Source organism: Ceratotherium simum, chromosome 19 (assembly GCF_057802395.1).
Source record: "Ceratotherium simum simum isolate JZ-2026a chromosome 19, ASM5780239v1, whole genome shotgun sequence".
Lineage (NCBI taxonomy): Eukaryota > Metazoa > Chordata > Mammalia > Perissodactyla > Rhinocerotidae > Ceratotherium > Ceratotherium simum.
In genome coordinates this window covers 53,289,713-53,307,429 of record NC_141918.1, presented here as the reverse complement: position 1 = coordinate 53,307,429, position 17,717 = coordinate 53,289,713, and the positions used below count along the sequence as shown (strand labels likewise).

General features: G+C 39.9%; 1 protein-coding gene across 3 annotated transcripts in view; it reads right to left on the bottom strand.

The window, feature by feature from the left end:
- Nucleotides 1–3,112: 3,112 nt before the first annotated feature.
- Nucleotides 3,113–17,717, bottom strand: part of TBPL1 (TATA-box binding protein like 1) — a 29,931-nt gene continuing 15,326 nt past the window's right edge. Inside the window, exons 2-8 of one of the 3 annotated variants that reach the window (XM_087444133.1) lie at nt 11,146–11,259; nt 9,835–10,010; nt 7,756–7,838; nt 7,526–7,589; nt 5,780–5,883; nt 5,593–5,687; nt 3,113–3,639 (exon numbers count right to left, since the gene is read on the bottom strand). In XM_087444133.1, the coding sequence (XP_087300259.1) occupies nt 3,560–3,639; nt 5,593–5,687; nt 5,780–5,883; nt 7,526–7,589; nt 7,756–7,838; nt 9,835–9,969 (561 nt within the window). In that variant the 5' untranslated portion in view covers nt 9,970–10,010; nt 11,146–11,259 and the 3' untranslated portion in view covers nt 3,113–3,559. Of the gene's footprint in view, nt 3,640–5,592; nt 5,688–5,779; nt 5,884–7,525; nt 7,590–7,755; nt 7,839–9,834; nt 10,011–11,123; nt 11,260–17,717 lie in introns of all 3 variants that reach the window. The other 2 variants (XM_087444132.1, XM_004422338.3) reach the window with 2 other exon arrangements.

The window sequence follows — 17,717 nt, the reverse complement described above, 5'->3', positions numbered from 1 at the left end:
ATAACTTGATAGTGACCTCCCATTTCCCACAACTCTCTGCACTCCTCAGGAACATCACTACCTCAGGTTATGGCGTGTGGGCCATAATCGTGCGACTCTAGGTGACTGCAGACCTGACAGATGACATTCAGACCCCAGGACGACTCCCTCGCTACATTCTCCTCTGTGATGGAACAGAGACGCCACTGTACCTGAAACTTGGGTTTCTGCCCTCACAACGGAGTGCTCTCTTCTGCGTTTCTCCAGTTGAATTTAAGACTTGGTGAGGCATTGGACCAACAGAATTTGGATATGATAGGAAATCTACAATCAAGAATCTCAGGGGCCAGCCCAGTGGTGCAAGCAGTTAAGTGCGTGCGCTCCACTGCGGCGGCACGGGGTTCGCCGGTTCGGATCCCGGGCGCACACTGACGCACCGCTTGTCAAGCCATGCTGTGGCAGCGTCCCATATAAAGTGGAGGAAGATGGGCATGGATGTTAGCCCAGACCCAGTCTTCCTCAGCAAAAAGAGGAGTGGCAGATGTTAGCTCAGGGCCGATCTTCCTCACAAAAACAAAAAAAAGAATCTCAAACCGTTTAAGTAGTAACCCATTAAATTACTAATATCATAAGCTATGGAAGACACACAAAAACGTACAAGTATGAACAATTTAACTTGAAAAAGAATACAAAAATATGATTAACCTGAAGAAAAGAGAATCCTGCGAGTCAAAAACCCTTATTTAGCTTGGAGTTTTCCTATTAGTCTGTGACAAGCCGTCCCCGTCTGATGTAAAGGTGTGCGGCCTACCACACTGCCTTATAAGAGTGGTGTGGCTGCCATCTACGTAAGCAGTAGTGACACTGTCTCATCAGAGATGCAGAACCACTAGGAGTCCTAGTTCTGAAGTGCACCATCTAAACTAAAATCGGTGGGGAAGTCACGAGGACAGATTTGAGATCTTAGTTCTGCGCAGTACATTTCATCGCCAAGTCTGAGCACGCGCTGTCTTCTGTTCATTTGTTGGTTTTGGAAGGAGAAAAGAAAGTGTGTCCTGTAAGAGGATCAATTTAAGAAATTTATTATGAATCTCTGATAGAATTATATGCTGAGATTTAAAAAGAAAATCAAGACAGGTAATCAATATCAATTTTTTTCTTTGCCAAGCATCACAGATTGTAAGATATGTAATAAAATTGTTACGTTTCCTTTTAAGTTCAAACACTATATACACTTTAGCTAGTTTTTGGTTTAGTCATTCATTGTTAATGGGCAGGACATTGTTTATAAACCTAGTAGGTTTATCAGCAGTGATTTCAGTATCTTAAACATATTTTTCTTCTATTATTCTGAGTCTAAAACTAAACAATTCTGTCTTCAAATTAATTTTCACCCAATACACCCCCAATAAGAGTTTTGAGTTCAAAAATAAAAAAGGGGAAATACTTATCATTTGTATGTATATATTCACAGTTTTATTTATAAAAAATTTACAGCACTTGTGAAAAGCCAGCAGAAGACATCAGACATGCTCCTCTCTCCCCAGCTTTGTTAAGTTTTGGGGTCACCCACGACCCTTTGCACATGATGCTCCCGCCACAGCTCTGAAGCCAGACCGTCCGATTGTCCTGTTCTGATAAGCTCTGATCCACCTGGTTTCCAGTCACTTGAATACTGAAAAGGTTAACGAGATCCGGATCCGCACCTTGGCCATAGAATCACGTTTCTTCCCCCCTTCTGTCTCCTCTTTGTGAACATTGCAAAACAGGAGGTCACTTATTACTGTTAATTAAAACTAAGTGGAACATCTCAAATTTTTAAAACAGTCTGCCTAGAACCTATAACTATGTCATTGAATTTTATTCTCTATGTTTTATGAGGCTACCTATCCTACCAGATCTTAAAATGAAGCAAATAAACACAAATGTAAAAAAAGAACAACAGAAGTCTGAAAATCACAATTAAGTCTTTCACAAGAAAGAAAATATAAGTTATCCTTTACCCCTCACTCATGAGGGAGAGGCAGGGTGGGGGAAGGCATCGAGAAGAAAGAAGATAAAAACAAACATAAAATGTTATGTGTTGTTCAGTGCAGTGCTTAAGCTAGGTTTTCAAGATTTTATAATATGGTAAGGAAAACAGAAATAGTACTAGAATATGGAGGTTAAGATGTTGCAATTTTCCACAAAGGTTTCAAACCATTTTGGAAATTCAGGTGTTAGTGGAAGATTGTGTTGGAATATTGTCTCAGTTAAGTTTTAACTGAGAAGCTAACTTGATTCTCCACTCAGCTTTATTTTTAGGTGAAACCACTGTAGCTTATACTCAACTCCTACACGCGAGCAGCAGAGCACAGCTGCAGACTGATCCTGCGTTCCCACCCCAGGGCTCACAGTGAGCCCAAGAGCCGCTGTTCCACAAACGCACATGTGTTATAACTTGAACAGCAGCAATCCCATACACTGAACGGCCACTCTTTAGCTCCATTAAATAAGACATAGCAAGGGGAAAGACATATCTTGCAAAATGGCTTTCAAGTTCAAGTTGAATTATATTATAATTATACTGTGGCACAGAGGCAGCTTGTGGGCACTTCTTGTAAAACAGCACAATGTATCAGCTTCCGACAAGACTCCTGGGAGAGCCTTGAGTACCAACCTAGTATTACTACTTTCCTACAACCGAGTTGAGTCTTCCCAGAATAACACAGGTACATATGAGGTACAACCCATCACAGCTTCTTTCTCATATCCATCTTGTAGGTAAGAGGTTTCTCTCTTTAAAACTACAATTTTGTAACTTTTAAAAGATATTTAACATTTTCTGTCATATTAAATTAGCAACATAAAACATTATGCTTAATCTATAAAGTTCTACTCCAGTTCCCTAGAATTTATATACATGTTTTTATGTTTAATCTGCGAGAAAAAAATTCCTATCTGATATTTGGTAACAGAGCATTAAAGATAATATACACATGTGGCATATATTTACAAAATACACTTCAAAAAGAAGCCAACACACTTTAGCAAAAGTCTAAGCTTGCATAGATTAAAAAAAAGAATTATGAATACAATTTTTGTTAAAATAGAAAATGGGGAATAAAAGTTATAGAATGGATATGAAGAAAGATCTTTTCCAAACTTTTATTTGTGCACATTCAATTGAAAAAGATAACTTTTACAGGTTCTTTGGTGCCCATATTCAGCATACAAAAATGTAAAAGACTATTCACAAATAAAACACATTAGCTCAAACTGGAAGAAAATAACGACAACAACAAAACAACTGAAGGTAGTGCACACTGTGACAGCTCTGCTACCGGGACAAGAGAACCACTGCAGAAAGAAACAGAGTCCTTGTGGAAAGCAGCAACGTCACATCTTGTAAACTTCCTCTATATTACAGCAAGGTCCGACGTGAAATCCGCCAGGCCTGGAGCTCACACTGTAGCCGGGATGAACGACAGAGTCTGTTTCCTCGATTACTGTTGGTCCAGTTCTCCTTCTGTTTCGAGTCCAATATGCAGCAGGTTTTCAAAGGTGCTCAGTTAGGGATTCCAACCAATTAAGTGATGAGTTATAAAATTTCCTTCCTGCTTTCGAACACGAATGGGTAAATTTGTTCCACAGCAGTAGCCACAGCCTTGACGTTCGGCCCTGTAACACAGGCAAGGGCGGGGAGAGCAGAGGGAAGCTGAGTTACCAGAATTCAAGACATCCAAGCAGTTTAGGACGTCAGGTTAATTGTTTTAATCAAATCTACACCTATGTAATTATATACACACAGTCATCATAAAAACTAAGAGAATAAACATTTTTCCTGGACAATTCAAGGGAATCTGAAACACCAGCTGAGGTTACTCATGCTGCTTTAGGGACCAGTGTGAAAGAGGGAACGCACACCACCACGGGAGAGAGAAAGCTTGGTGACGTGCTGTCAAAGGAAGGGTGACATGCGCGACGACGCGCTACCACCCTCTGGTCACTGCGTCTGGCTTTCGGTCAGGCTTTGACTGGAGCTCACAGGAGCATCGAGGAACCCAGCAGAGGGACACGAAGCTGCTTCCCAGTGCTGGGAAACCAGCAGGCTCACAAACCACGCAGCCACAATCCCACAGACGTGCTCCCACTTGGTGTCCACGTGATTATTACGAGTCTGGCCACCTCACCCTCACGGCTTCTCAGTCAACAGAAAAAAAGCACAAGGGAATGAGGTGACGCTACCTATTAATTATCAATATAACACTAGGAATAACTTTTTAAAAATGCAATCTTTCATTTAAATAGCTAAAAAGAAACATAAAAAAGGACAATGAAAAATATTTCCATAAAATTTATTCTGAATAAAAATGGTTTCAGTAACACACACTTAGCTCTTCTGAAAGATCCTGAGAACGAACACATGCCCCCCTGTGAACTCTGACATCTCACCCTCTCTCCCACTCCCTGCCTCCCCTCCCCTCCACACGGCACAGTGCTTTGCCCACAGGAACCACTCATGCGTCCACCGAATTGTTAACATTTTACAGTATACTCCAGATGTAAAGATATACGCACACTTATTCACCAGGTCAACTGCCTTGTCTGTTATTGTGTTAATTAATAACTCAACAGATATAGATTTTATACATGCACTGTGTTATTCTACACTTAGCAGAGCAGAAACTTATCCAGAGAGTTTGGGGCCTCTCCGAAGTCTGGACTCCAAAACGTAGAAACAGATCGTTGAAAGAGGGGAACAGACTTGTTCCCACTACTCCATTTTTAAGATTCAAGTACAACTCTGGCAAGACACTTTAAAAGTCTAAAGAAGATATGAAAACCCACGGATGAGTCAAAACTAAAGCTTATTTGTTGAGCATCTAAAGGTGTCAATAATTTTTATCCTCCTCTGGGACTAAAGGAATAAAAAGAAAAACTCAAGGACACTAAAGAGACTTCTCATCTCAATTTTGCCAAAACTTGGGCCTGACACCCAAGTACTGTCCCTGTATAATTCTAACCACAGGACCTTTAAAAATCATCCCGCACGCTAATGCTACTCTGACACCCAGGCCTACTATTCTGAAACCACCCCCTCCAAATACTTCAAGACTCAAAAGATGTAACACAATTTACATAAAATATAACTAACAGGTATCAATTATATTTGAGTATTCTGCTTAGGTAAAACCTCTATGAAGTTCTTAAAATGGGTTTCTCGAGTATTTTAAATACAAGATATCATAAATTAAAAAAATCATACTAAGAAAATCTATACTAGAATATTCTCAACAGCTTCCCACTGGACACTATCCCAGTGCTGTGGACAGTGAATCCACACACTGGACACCACAGAGCAACGAGAGGGAGTGATATGACTCCACGGAGCAGCACAGATGACTCTCACTAAGAGGACAACGAGGGAAAGAAGACAGACACAAAATAGTACATATAAGATTTAAAAACAGTATATAAAAGCAAGCAGGTAAAACTAATCCACAGCGTTAAAAGTCAGGAGACTGGCTCCCATGAAGAGGACAAATCAGACACTATTTCTCCTTTGGTCTGGGCACCTCTGATCTCATTCAACCCGTAACAGACAAGCTTGGTTTCAAGAGCATAAAATACCTGTTACTGTGATACTTCCTGTTGAAAAAATCTGTAATGTAGCTCTTAGAGATTTTATCCGATAGCACACAGCAGGATGAAGTTCAGGTTCGTAACTATACAAAAAAAGCCAGAATTAATATAAATATTTATAGCCTGACGAGTAATTTCAAATTTGGCTAGTTACCTTGATTCTTCAAAGACCTACCTGGCATGAGGTCTATTGTTCTTCGTGAATTCTGGCAATCGGATTTCAAATGGCATGTTACACACCGCCAAAACATTAACAACCTTAAAATCTGTAAATATTACCTTTAGGACAGAAGTAAAACTAAATGAATTATTTTGAAACAAAAAAACGTGCTCATCAGGGCAATCTTAATAATTAAGTTCAAATCCTTAAAAATGAGAGCAAATAGGATAAAACAGAAACATCTGAATTGTGGCTTTAGCATTTTAAATTATCAGTGACTCCTTAATGCTATAATTAAAGGGGAAAAAAAAACTCAAAAACTTCATTAAAAAAATAAAGCCTGAGATAATTGCATGATTAAAACAGTACATCTGGGGTCTTTTGAATCTTAGATTTGGTTTAATTTTTTAATACTTTAAATGGAATATTAACTCTACCAGGATAAGAGAGAGAATAGTGAGGAAAAAAATTAAAGCCGAGTCCTCCTTCAAGAATCAAAATGGAAAAGCTGTCACTTAAAACTCACTAAGGAGTGAATGTCCCCTGAGCTCCGAAGGTCAGACTCTCTGACATGCAGTCAGGAGAAAGGACACTTTGGTGAGTTCAGTTAAATGTTTGTTTTCTCTTGGGGGACAGAGTGATAAAACTGTGTTTATAACTAACTGGGATTTCTCTCAACGTTTCTAATGTTATGCTAAGAAAAGAGGCTCTGAGGCTGAAAATAACGGCCTCTCAGTATTAGTAACTTCAGCCACTCCCACCAACATCTTGATTGGTTTTATCCCACTATCTTTTCAAATGTTCCCAATAAAACCACAATTCCGGATGAACTCAGGACCTGCACAGGGCAGGTGTAGAAAGGCATGAAGCTGTGCAGAGCGGCCCACGGTCAAGCATGGCTCTGCACCACTGCTCTCCTCTAGTGCCGACTGCCACTGCTGTGCCCACCCTTCAGAGACCACAGCTCACCTTTCTCTCATTTACTCATCATTCGAAGGTGACCTAGCAAGTCCATCACATGTATTATTATATTTTTTTTTGTGAGGAAGATCAGCCCTGTGCTAACATCTGCCAATCCTCCTCTTTTTGTGGAGGAAGACTGGCCCTGGGCTAACATCTGTGCCCATCTTCCTCCACTTTATATGGGACACCGCCACAGCATGGCTTGCCAAGCAGTGCGTCAGTGCGTGCCTGGGATCCAAACCAGCGAACCCTGGGCCGCCTCAGCAGAGCGCGTGCACCCAACCGCTTGTGCCACCAGGCCGGCCCCTCACATGTATTAATTTTATTCAAACTTATGCCTCTACAAAATTATACTGATAAGGCCAACCTGCCAGCGATGGTCACTGTTCTGCAAGTGTGAGAGCCTGCCAACAGTGTGTGCAGGTCACCAGGGCCCCCGCAGCTCTCTACCATGCTCCCGTGCTCCTGACAGACCACTCTCCAGAGGATCAAAAATATGATTATTTTTGTGAACAGTGAAAAACTTAGAGTTGAATAGACAGTTAACTTGTGAGGAAATAAGTCTTCTCTCTATGGGAAAGGGATCTGGGAAAAAGCCCAGATCCGTTACAAATACCACATGGACAAGTTTTACTATTAAATTTTTGTACTGAAAGACAGTATTAAAAAAACCTAAAAAAGGTCAGTCATTAAAGGAGTTTCTGTAGGGATTTCTTTAATCAATTAAATTACAAGTTTTAACTGTACAAAAATAAATCCTCGACTATTTGCAAATTGGATATTATTTGAAAACGTTACCTGAAAACCTAGTTTCTGCAGACTGCGGGCTAAACGCCTGGCACCAAATTTAGCTTCTTCTTCACTACGGTTTTAAGGAAAGAAAAAGATTATTGGTTATACAGGATATAAATTTTATAATGAGGAACATGACAAATTGTACATATGATTTTGTTTTTAAGTCTAGGGAAATGTCCTGTTCACGAGGGGAAAATTAAAAAATAAAAATTAAAAACCCAAGTAACATTTACCTTGTTGCTCCAGTGCAAATAATTTTTCCTGAGGACCAAATTGTAGCTGTAATTCTAGGTTTTCTAAGCTTCATTAATACCTTCTGCAAAAAAAGCAAAACAAAACCAACCTCATTACATAGTAAGTGTTAATTTTCACACACCGTTCTGCTCTCTGTGGCCATTTTAATGTTTAAATTCTACTCCAAGCTTACCCAAGACTGAAATAACTGTTCTCCACATCACCCGTTCTGAAATCAAGTACCATACGGAACACAAACAACATATTAATCCAAAAGGACATTTAATTTACTAAAAATACAAGGTCTGTATAAATCTCGCACTATATACTTGAAAGCCAGGTATCATAAGTATGTAAACACTTCAAATTCCATTCCACTTGGCTCACATAACTGGGATTTGCAATTTGTGTGGATCCTCAAACATGCCAACCTCGTTCAATGCCTCAGGAACTTCGCAGTAGCTGCTACTTTCATCTGAAATATTCTTCCTTCAATAGCCTCACTTCATTCAGGTCTCTCACCACATGTCACCAGGCCTTCCCTAGCCATTCCACCAAAAGACCCCCTTCCTGGCTCTCTAACTTCTAACCCTGCTTTATTCTGCATCATGGTACCCACCCCTACCTTATATTGTGTCTTACAGTTGAGATGCCTATTCCATATTCAAGTTCCATGTGCAAATCTTGAATGAAGGAGAAATGTTGGAGCTGGAGATGTAATTTTAGATTTCTTAGATATGAAAGGCATTTAAAACTATGGGTTTGAATGCAATTACCTACATAGAGTATAAATAGGTCAAGGACTAAGGTCCAAGATAACATGTGAATTTAAATTTCCATTGCAACTTTTCTTTTATGGAAATATGAAATGTTTTACTGAATAATATAACAAATGAATCAGGCACTGCTCCTTAAAACTCTTGTCACATTTTGAGTTCCTCCCTTTCTCTGTCATATGCCATATTATCAAACTAGAAAGCTATTAAATCTGGGAAGACAAAATTTACCAAAGATCCGAAATGAAATCTGAGCTAAAATACATTATAAAAGTTCATGCACAAGTGGCTGAGAAACACTGGACTGAGTTTATTCTACATTTAACTGTCTCACCATTAGCTTGTCCATCAACTCAGATTTTTCAGTTAACCTTTCTAAGAAAAACAACTTCTCTGCCATACAGCATGCTAAAGTTCCAAAACAGCATTAGGCATTTTCCCTTCTTTTTAGACATATTTATTCCTTTTTTTAGAGTAAAGATGGCATTATTGATGAACCTGAAAATCTTTAACTGAGTCACTGAAATTTTTAATTGAATTTAATTCATCTTTACTTAGTTTTTTCTAGTACTAAGGACTAATGATAATTTACCAAGGTATACTGGCATCTAATTTTTAGAGCTTAAATAGAGCCTTTATATACATTATTAATTTTCATAATAAATGTATAGTAAGATATATGTCTTACTATTCTCTGGTTTATAAAAGCCAAATGAACATCCATTGTCATTTACAATGTTAATCTCAAAAGACTAAGGTTAAAAGCAAGTTATCAGTTTTTATTTTAAATATTACAGGTTTAACAAAAACTAAAATTTAAAATGTCCCAGTTAGGATATGAACCATAATACTTTCAGCAATTTGTTACTAAAGAATACCAACTACCTTGGCTAATTAAAGAGGGGTATGACAACACAGTACAAAAATTACTGTGTGTGGGGTGTGTGTGTGTGTGTGTGTGTGTGTGTGTGTGTGTTGTGGCATCATTCTAATATAATTATATTTGAATGAGTATATACGAAAGTCTCACTGTCCCCTCCTTCGTTAAAAGAACCCGCGAGAACAATGAACTGTCCGTGGCCAGTGAGTTCCGCGGTGGGATGTGGAGACGGGCATCTCCAGAGTGGCCACTCCAGGAGGAGAGGGGCCTTCTGCAGGGCACCTAGCGCACTGTCTCCAAGACACCTAGCGCACGGTCAGGTGCTCACAGGCCATCTGGAGGATGAATACATTTTCCTCCACCAATCAGAGCACTATATAAAGTTAGCTCTGTAGCATACGTACCGAAATTCAGATACTTACTCCAACATCACGCTTATAAATTACATTTGCTCCCTCCAAAGCAATCTTTCTCAAGTTTAAGTGGCATCTTGTTCTGAAGACACAGACGACATTTGTAATTAGAATGTCCAATGCAACATCGCTGTCTGCGTCCATTGGGGTGGTTTAGACTCAGCGTCCACCACGAGGATCACATCCTGAGAAAGAAAACACAATGAAGGAGTTAAACTTAAATGTTTCCTTAATTTATTTTTCACGAATAATCTTGAAAACTAAAATGCAAGAAATGAATCTACATTACTGATTTTTCAAAAGTTACTCAAATCATGTCCCTTCTTTTCCCCACTAAAAATGTCATTTTTTAAAAGGTAACATGTCATATAAAATCCTTCAAAATCTGGACCTAACTTTCATTCCTTAAAATTAATCAGTAACTTTTCCACGCCAGGAGCTTAGCAGACTTATCTCCCGCTACTGCCCTTGATGACCGCCCTGCCCCGGGTGCATCACAGCCACGGCGAATCCACATGCACGCCGGGCGCCAGGGCTGGACTCCGCGGTCCTGAAGCCCAACCATTAAGGGTACTCTAACCCACCCCATACAACTCGCCAGGGCTACACAAAGGATGACCCACTTCTCCTCTATTTCAGGGACAGTAACTGAGTTAAGTGTAGAGAAGCAGAAATATTAATTATAACGTTTACTAATAGACGTTTCTCATTTACTAGTCATTCATTCACTATGCATTCACTGAACACCTACACACTGAGGACACTGGAGAGAAAAATGAACAAGGCAAAGTCTCCTGTCCTCAAGGAGCCCACAAGCCTGTGTGTGTAGGTAGGAGCTGGAACAAGAGACAATATCATTTTTATGAAGATCACACTCTTCCAAAATACGTATTTTTTCAAAACTATGATAGGGGCATTTCTATAAACCAGCCAACAAATGAAAACGAGCCCCAGTTTTTACTAAACACATGACCCATGTCCAGGTGAAAAATTCTCTCTTTGACTGGGCTTCCACATCTTAAAAAATAAGTAATGGTAATTCGGCTTACCTAACTCACAAAGAGAAAATCAGAAAATCGTAATACTACATTCTAATTATCTTTAAGATTCCTTACAGCCACAATATGAAGAACTAGTATTCTTTATAAAGACTCAAATGATAATGGGACAAACGACGACAACGCCAAGAGTCTAAAGAGAGAACACGCGATCCTGTGCTTCTGCCGTCCAGCATCTGACAGCACACGGCGACACGTCAGCCCAGACGCCCAGTGCCTCTCCAGGACCAGACCACTCACCTCTGTGTCCGCGTGACCTCACCTGCATTCTCGTCTCTCACTCACAGTCCCTTCAACCTTTTCTGTTCTCTGTGTCTGTCTGTGTAACCTCCAATGACGTCTGGGTACAAGGGGTGGGACGGGGTGGCCGTGGGGCCTGATGGACAGACACAGAGGTGGACAGAAGCAGTCATCAATACTGGTCTCAAGCAGCAGGCTCAGTGTGTTACGTGACCCACCTGTGCCTCGGTTTCCCTGTGACAGGGAATAGACAGTGCCTACCACATAAGTATTGTGGGGATTACACAAGCGCATGAAAATATCAGCACAGCTATCTGGGAACTAACCACACAGAAAGGACAGTGATTATGAATAAAGTCAGTCCAAGTCAACAGGCAGAGCAGCCATTTCTTAGCTCACCTCCCATGACTATACCCCACCCAGAGATGGAGCCATCTGGACACCACCAGGTTTCCCATGTTCCTATAAGTTGTGAAATAACTCTGAGGTGGAGGCTCTGAGCTGCTCACCCCAGCATCCGTTCCACCCTTCCTTCACAACGAAGAGAACCCAGACGTCCAGGTGGGGACACTGTGGCAGAAATAAAATATACACTTTTAAGACTCCCTGGCAAGAGGTACAGCCGAGAGGCCACGCGACTCTGTGCCGGTCAATGAAATGTAAAAGGAAATGGGTTTGGGTCTTTTGGGAAGTCTGCTTAGGGGAACTAAGCCAGCAAAGACTGCTTTTGCCTTTCTGCCCTTCTTCACTCTTGCTGCCTGGAGTTTGGACGTTGAGAGCTGATCAAGCAGCCATATGGGATCATGAGACTATGAGACAAGGTCAGTAGAACAGTAACACACAAGAAGCCTGAGTCCCTGATACTGTGAAACTCCTTACTACCCCTGCACTTCCCAACTCCAGACTTTAGGAATATGAGAGAAAAATCAATTTCTATCCTAAGTCCCTCATACGTGGGAAATTTTGTAATATGAGAAAAACCCAATCCTAACTAATACACATCCCACGAGAAGAGGCTACAAAAACGCACTATTTAAGGAGAAACTACGTATGAAGAAATCATGTCAAATTTACTTTCACACAGATTTTTACATCAAACAGGCTGAAACAAATGGACTCAGATCTCCTACTCTGAGTACTAAACCACGGAACTGTCTGAGGGAGAATACAGGACAATGTATAAGGTATGAGAAAGTCAAGAAAGAAAGAGTAAAGCAAATCTTTGTGAATGCAAAGAAGTCTTGTAATTAATTCAAAATTGATGACTGTTTCTATACAACAGCAACTTAAATTCTTAAAAAGAGGTCATGGGCACAGTTCATCATAAGTTAGGAAGTGTTCATATTTTAGATGAGTAACCTGGCAAGCAGTCTCAGAAAACATTGCTTTAGTTAAGTTTTAAATCAAAGATATAATATGAAGTCAGTACTTGAAAAAAAAAAAAAAGAGCGGCATCTGACATGAAAGACTCCATGTTTATGAAGCAGTGTTAAAAAAGAAAAGACCCATTTGCAGCGGAAGTGACCATCTTAATTTCTAGAGCGTCTGACAGCCTATCATATCCTTTCTAATTTTAAGCGTAGCTAAAAAATTTATCAGTGGGTAAAAAGGGTCTACCTGAGTAAACTTTCTTCTCAGCATTAAAGAGGAATTGATTACCCCTGAGAGTAGTTCAAAAGGCTTAGGTTATTCCTGAAAATACACACACATAACTTCGTTTAAATTAAATTAAGAAAACAAACAAACAAACAAACAAACTGCTGTAGGAAAGCTGGTGGAAACTAACTCCCACTAGGGAAGAAATATCCCAAATTGTGACTATCATGTGCCCACACAGTTAAACATCCAGACGGTCTGTTCCACCTCCTCCCATCCCGAGCTTCCCGAGGTCAAAGACCACATCTTAAACGCCTGTGCATCCGGCGGCCCAGCACCTTATCTGGCACATACTCAATGTTCAGTAAGTGTTTGGTGAATGAATGCTAGACAATCAATCTCCAGTCTATACTAAATTGCCCATCTATCCAGAATTCCAAACTATTTATTTTAATACTAGGCATGCAGAAAACTTAAGTTGGCAAGCCGGAAACTGTATTTCCAAAGCCGCCTACTTTCATACATATGCAAAAGAGCTAAGAGTCCTTTTCTCCCCTACAAGCTCCTTAACACACATCCATGAAAATGCATGTGCAGTATGCTTCATTATACTTTATGTTGGTGTATACGTAAATTGTTTTAACTGGTTTGTACGGTTCTAAGGGGAATGCATTTAAGTAACTCCACAAAAAAGAACAGTATTTCAAGTGACATTTAAACTCACAAAGCTGTTAAGCCTGCTAACACTATGGTATGAAATATTTAAGATACATAAAAGGGCAAAAAGAATAATACAATGGACATTTATGTACCCACCACCCAGCTTAAAAAATAAAAATTACAATACAGTTGATGCCTCCTTATGCACGCCTCCCAACCCATATCCTCATCCCTTCCCTCTGGAGGAAACCTCTCCTCTGAATTGGTGTTTTATCATTCTCTTAAACTTATTACATATGTATTATATCCCTGAACCCAAATAAGTCATGATTTTTAAAAAATACACTGACGGACTGGGTTTGGTAATACTTCATTCACAATTACCTATATTCCTAAGTAGTAGTAGCCTACAATATTCCTTTCTTGGAGTGTCCTTATCTGGCTGAGTATCAAGGTTATATACCAGACTTATAAGATAAGTTAGGTCAGTTTCTTTCTTTCTTTCTTTTTTTGATTCTCTGGAAGACAGTTTAGAAGATCTTATCTGAAAATTGTCTGGACCTGTTTCTTGTTTGTTTGCTTGGATTTTAAAAGACTAATTCAATTTAAGAGTTTTAAGATAATTGGTATCTTCTATTTCAGTTTTCCTAAATCAAATTTTCCTCGGAAATTTTCCATTTCTTCTAAATTTTAAAATTTACTGGTATACAATTTTCCATGGTTTTCTTACAATTTTTTAAAATCCCTGCTGTGGTATACTTATCTCCTTTTCATTATAGTACTTATCTCTGCTTTTTTTTTCCTTCGTCCACCTTGCTGAAAGGTTTGTCTATTTCATTATGTTTCTTCAAAGAACAAACTATCAGCAGTTAGCTGATCCACTTTATTAAATTTTTGCCTTATGCTCATCATCTCCTTCCTTCTACAGATCTATTCTTTTTTCTTTTCCTGAGGAAGATTAGCCCTGAGCTAATATCTATTGACAACCTTCCTCTTTTTTTGCTTGAGGAAGATTAGCCCTGAGCTAACATCTATGCCAATCTTCCTCTATTTTGTACGTGGGATGCCACTACAGCAAGGCCAATGAGTGGTGTAGGTCCGTGTCCGGGGTTTTGAACCTGGGCTGCGAAGCGGAGCGCACTAACTTTAACCACTATGCCACTGGGGTCGACTTCTGGATCTATTCTTTTTCTAATGTCTTATATTGGAAAGTAAGCTGGATGCTTAATACTTCAGTTGTGAAGTTTTTCGCTTTTCTTGTATGAACATTTAAGGCAATTATAATCCAGCGTTTTAGGTATGTCTAAGTTGGATAGATAATGTTTTATTATCCCTTGATTCTAACAATATTTATATTTCCACTACTATTTTTCTTGGAATAATTATTTATTTAGAAGTTCTTTTTGCCTCTGAAAATATATAGTTTTTAGGTTCACTAGTAATGAGGAAATGCTAACTTAAAAAGTGAGCTACCACTACTTGTACTGGCAAGTATCAAACAGTGCTGGGAAGGTGTGAGTAACCCAGCATTCTCTTAAATTTGGTACAGAAACTTCTTACAGGAGATAATCTGGCAGCATGCATTCAAATAACTAAAAATATGCATATATGTCAAACTGCAGGCAACCGTTAAAAATGCATCTTGAGAAATAATTCAACCGAGTAAAGTATAAATGAGATTAAATATTGCAACTCTGTTAATAACGGAAACCTACACGTCCATCCAGAAGGGACTGGTTAAATAAAGTACAGCACAGTCTTATATAACAGATTACTAAACAGACTTTATAAATTATAAAATTACATGTAGACAAAAAATCCATAATGTGAAAAAATTATACCTTTGATAAGAGTTCATTTGGCTTATATATCTATGTATGTACTTATATACTTATACCTGCCAAAATGTTAACAATTCTTCTATTCAGAGAGTTGCCATCAGAGTGACTTTTTTTTTTTGTGTGAGGAAGATCAGCCCCGAGCTAACATCCATGCCAATTCTCCTCTTTTTGCTGAGGAAGACTGGCCTGAGCTAACATCCGTGCCGATCTTCCTCCACTTTATATGGGACACCACCATAGCATGGCTTGACGAGCAGCGCATGGGAACACGCCCGGGATCCGAATGCGGGCTGCCAGCGGTGGAGCGCCAGCACTTACCTGCTACACCACGGGGCCGGCCCCCAGAGTGACTTTTAAAAAATTTTTTCTTCTACTGTTTTGTAGAGTCTAGATTTTTTTAAATGAAAGATATCTATTACATTTACTATAATAAAAATAAAGTAATTCCATTCTGGTTTAAATATAATTATCAGTAATGTTCCCACTGCCCAAGGCCTAATATTAAGACTTGGTTTAATCAGGTTTTTTGTCCTGTTTCTCAAGTAAATGCCTAGCATTAGTTTGTCAAATAGTTCCTTCCAATAAAAAGCAAAGTTGAAAACTGCACCTGTCCTAAATTCAGGAAATATCATATTTTAGCTGTCTGTTAAACAGCATCATAGAAGCTGGAGTAGCTTCTTCCTGGCTCAAGGATGTCTATGGACAAGAACACACTGTATTTTGGGTCCTCTTTCTGGTGGTGAAAAACTGCAACCTGAATGCATCACCTGGGAAACACTGCCACCTCCTGGCCTCTCAGACAACCCGCACCTGAGACCACTACACTGCACATCTTCCACACCAGGCAGGACACTGAAACTGATGGGCACGATAAACACCGTCATAAAAACAAAGCAAAAATAACTCTATAATCTAACTAAAAGCCAAAATAATAAAACTAAATAAACCTGAGAACACAGAGAAGCAGATTCTAACTACTCTAAGTGTACTCAGGTTGCATCTGTGGATGCTGAGGGAGGGTCCTCAAAGGTTTAACCACAAAATTATCGTCCAAGCTTTGAGAAAGGGCAGAAGAAGGGGAGACTGGACACAGAACCATCTCTAACAGCATGAGCCCATGTGCTCTCCTAGAGAGCGTTCGTCTCTACAAGTAAGACCTGCCATCTGAACTAAACTCGTATTCTTTATTTTTTTTTCCTTTGAGGAAGATCAGCCCTGAGCTAACATCCATGCCAGTCCTCCTCTTTTTGCTGAGGAAGACTGGCCCTGAGCTAACATCTATTGCCAATCCTTCTCCTTTTTTCCCCCCTTTTGTCCCCAAAGCCTCAGCAGATAGTTGTACGTTATAGTTGCACATCCTGCTAGTTGCTGTACGTGGGATGCCGTGTCAGCATTGCCCAACGATGCGCGCCCGGGATCCGAACCCGGGCCTCCAGGAGTGCAGCGCACGCACTTAACCGCTACGCCACAGGGCCAGCCCCTGAACTAATCTCGTATTCTTTATAAAGCTCCCAAAACAGCAGGTTAGGAAACAGACACTTTGTGCTGCTGATTCCAACACATTACTTGACAGTCTCTCAACATGGGCCTTTTAGAACGAGGGGGACCTTCCCCATCCATTCCACAGCACAGCACAAGCCTTACAGAAGGGAGTGCCGACCCAGCGCTTACATTCAGGCCTGTGACACTGGGTAGGTTAAGTCTTCATTTCCTCTTCTGGAAACTGGTGGTAATATCACCACATCTCCCAGGGCGCTTCTAGGGACCAAACAGGATTATGTCAAGTACACAGCACATAGCATGTGTCCATTAAACGGCAGCTAGTACTGTCTGATGGAGTCACAGGCAGTTCAATATCATAACCAAATACTATTATTTAATGAATTGACGCAAAACTTGAGAACAGTCACATTAACAGCTGGAAAAAATTGAGATCATAATAGGCTAGGCAGGGGTCAGCAGACTACACCAATGGGCCAGTGCCTGTTTCATAAAAAAAACCTTTACTGGAACATAGCCATGCTCATGTATCTACTGAAGTGGCACACCTGAGCAGTTGTGACAAAGACCAAATGACCCGCAAGCCTCAAATCGTCACTATCTGGTCCTCTGAGAGAAAGTCTGCTGATTCCTGGGCGAGCCCAATGAGGCAACACCAATAAAGCAAAATTTAATGCTGATAAATGTGAAGCTCATGTTTTTACTAAAACGAACAACACACCTGTGTGTCATGGTCCCTGATTAGATCCTGGTTTAAAAAAACAGCTGCTAGAGATATTTCCGGGAAACGTGAGTGAGTGTGGATCTGAGTGACAGATGAGACAGGGAATTACTGTTATTTTTGTCAGCTGAAAGAAGAGAGTGGTTATGTAGACAAATACGCTTTTTGGAGATGTATACTGAAATATTCAGGGGGAAATGTCATGTCTGTAATTTACTTTATTTATTTTTTGCTGAGGAAGATTCACCCTGAACTAACATCCACTCCCAATCTTCC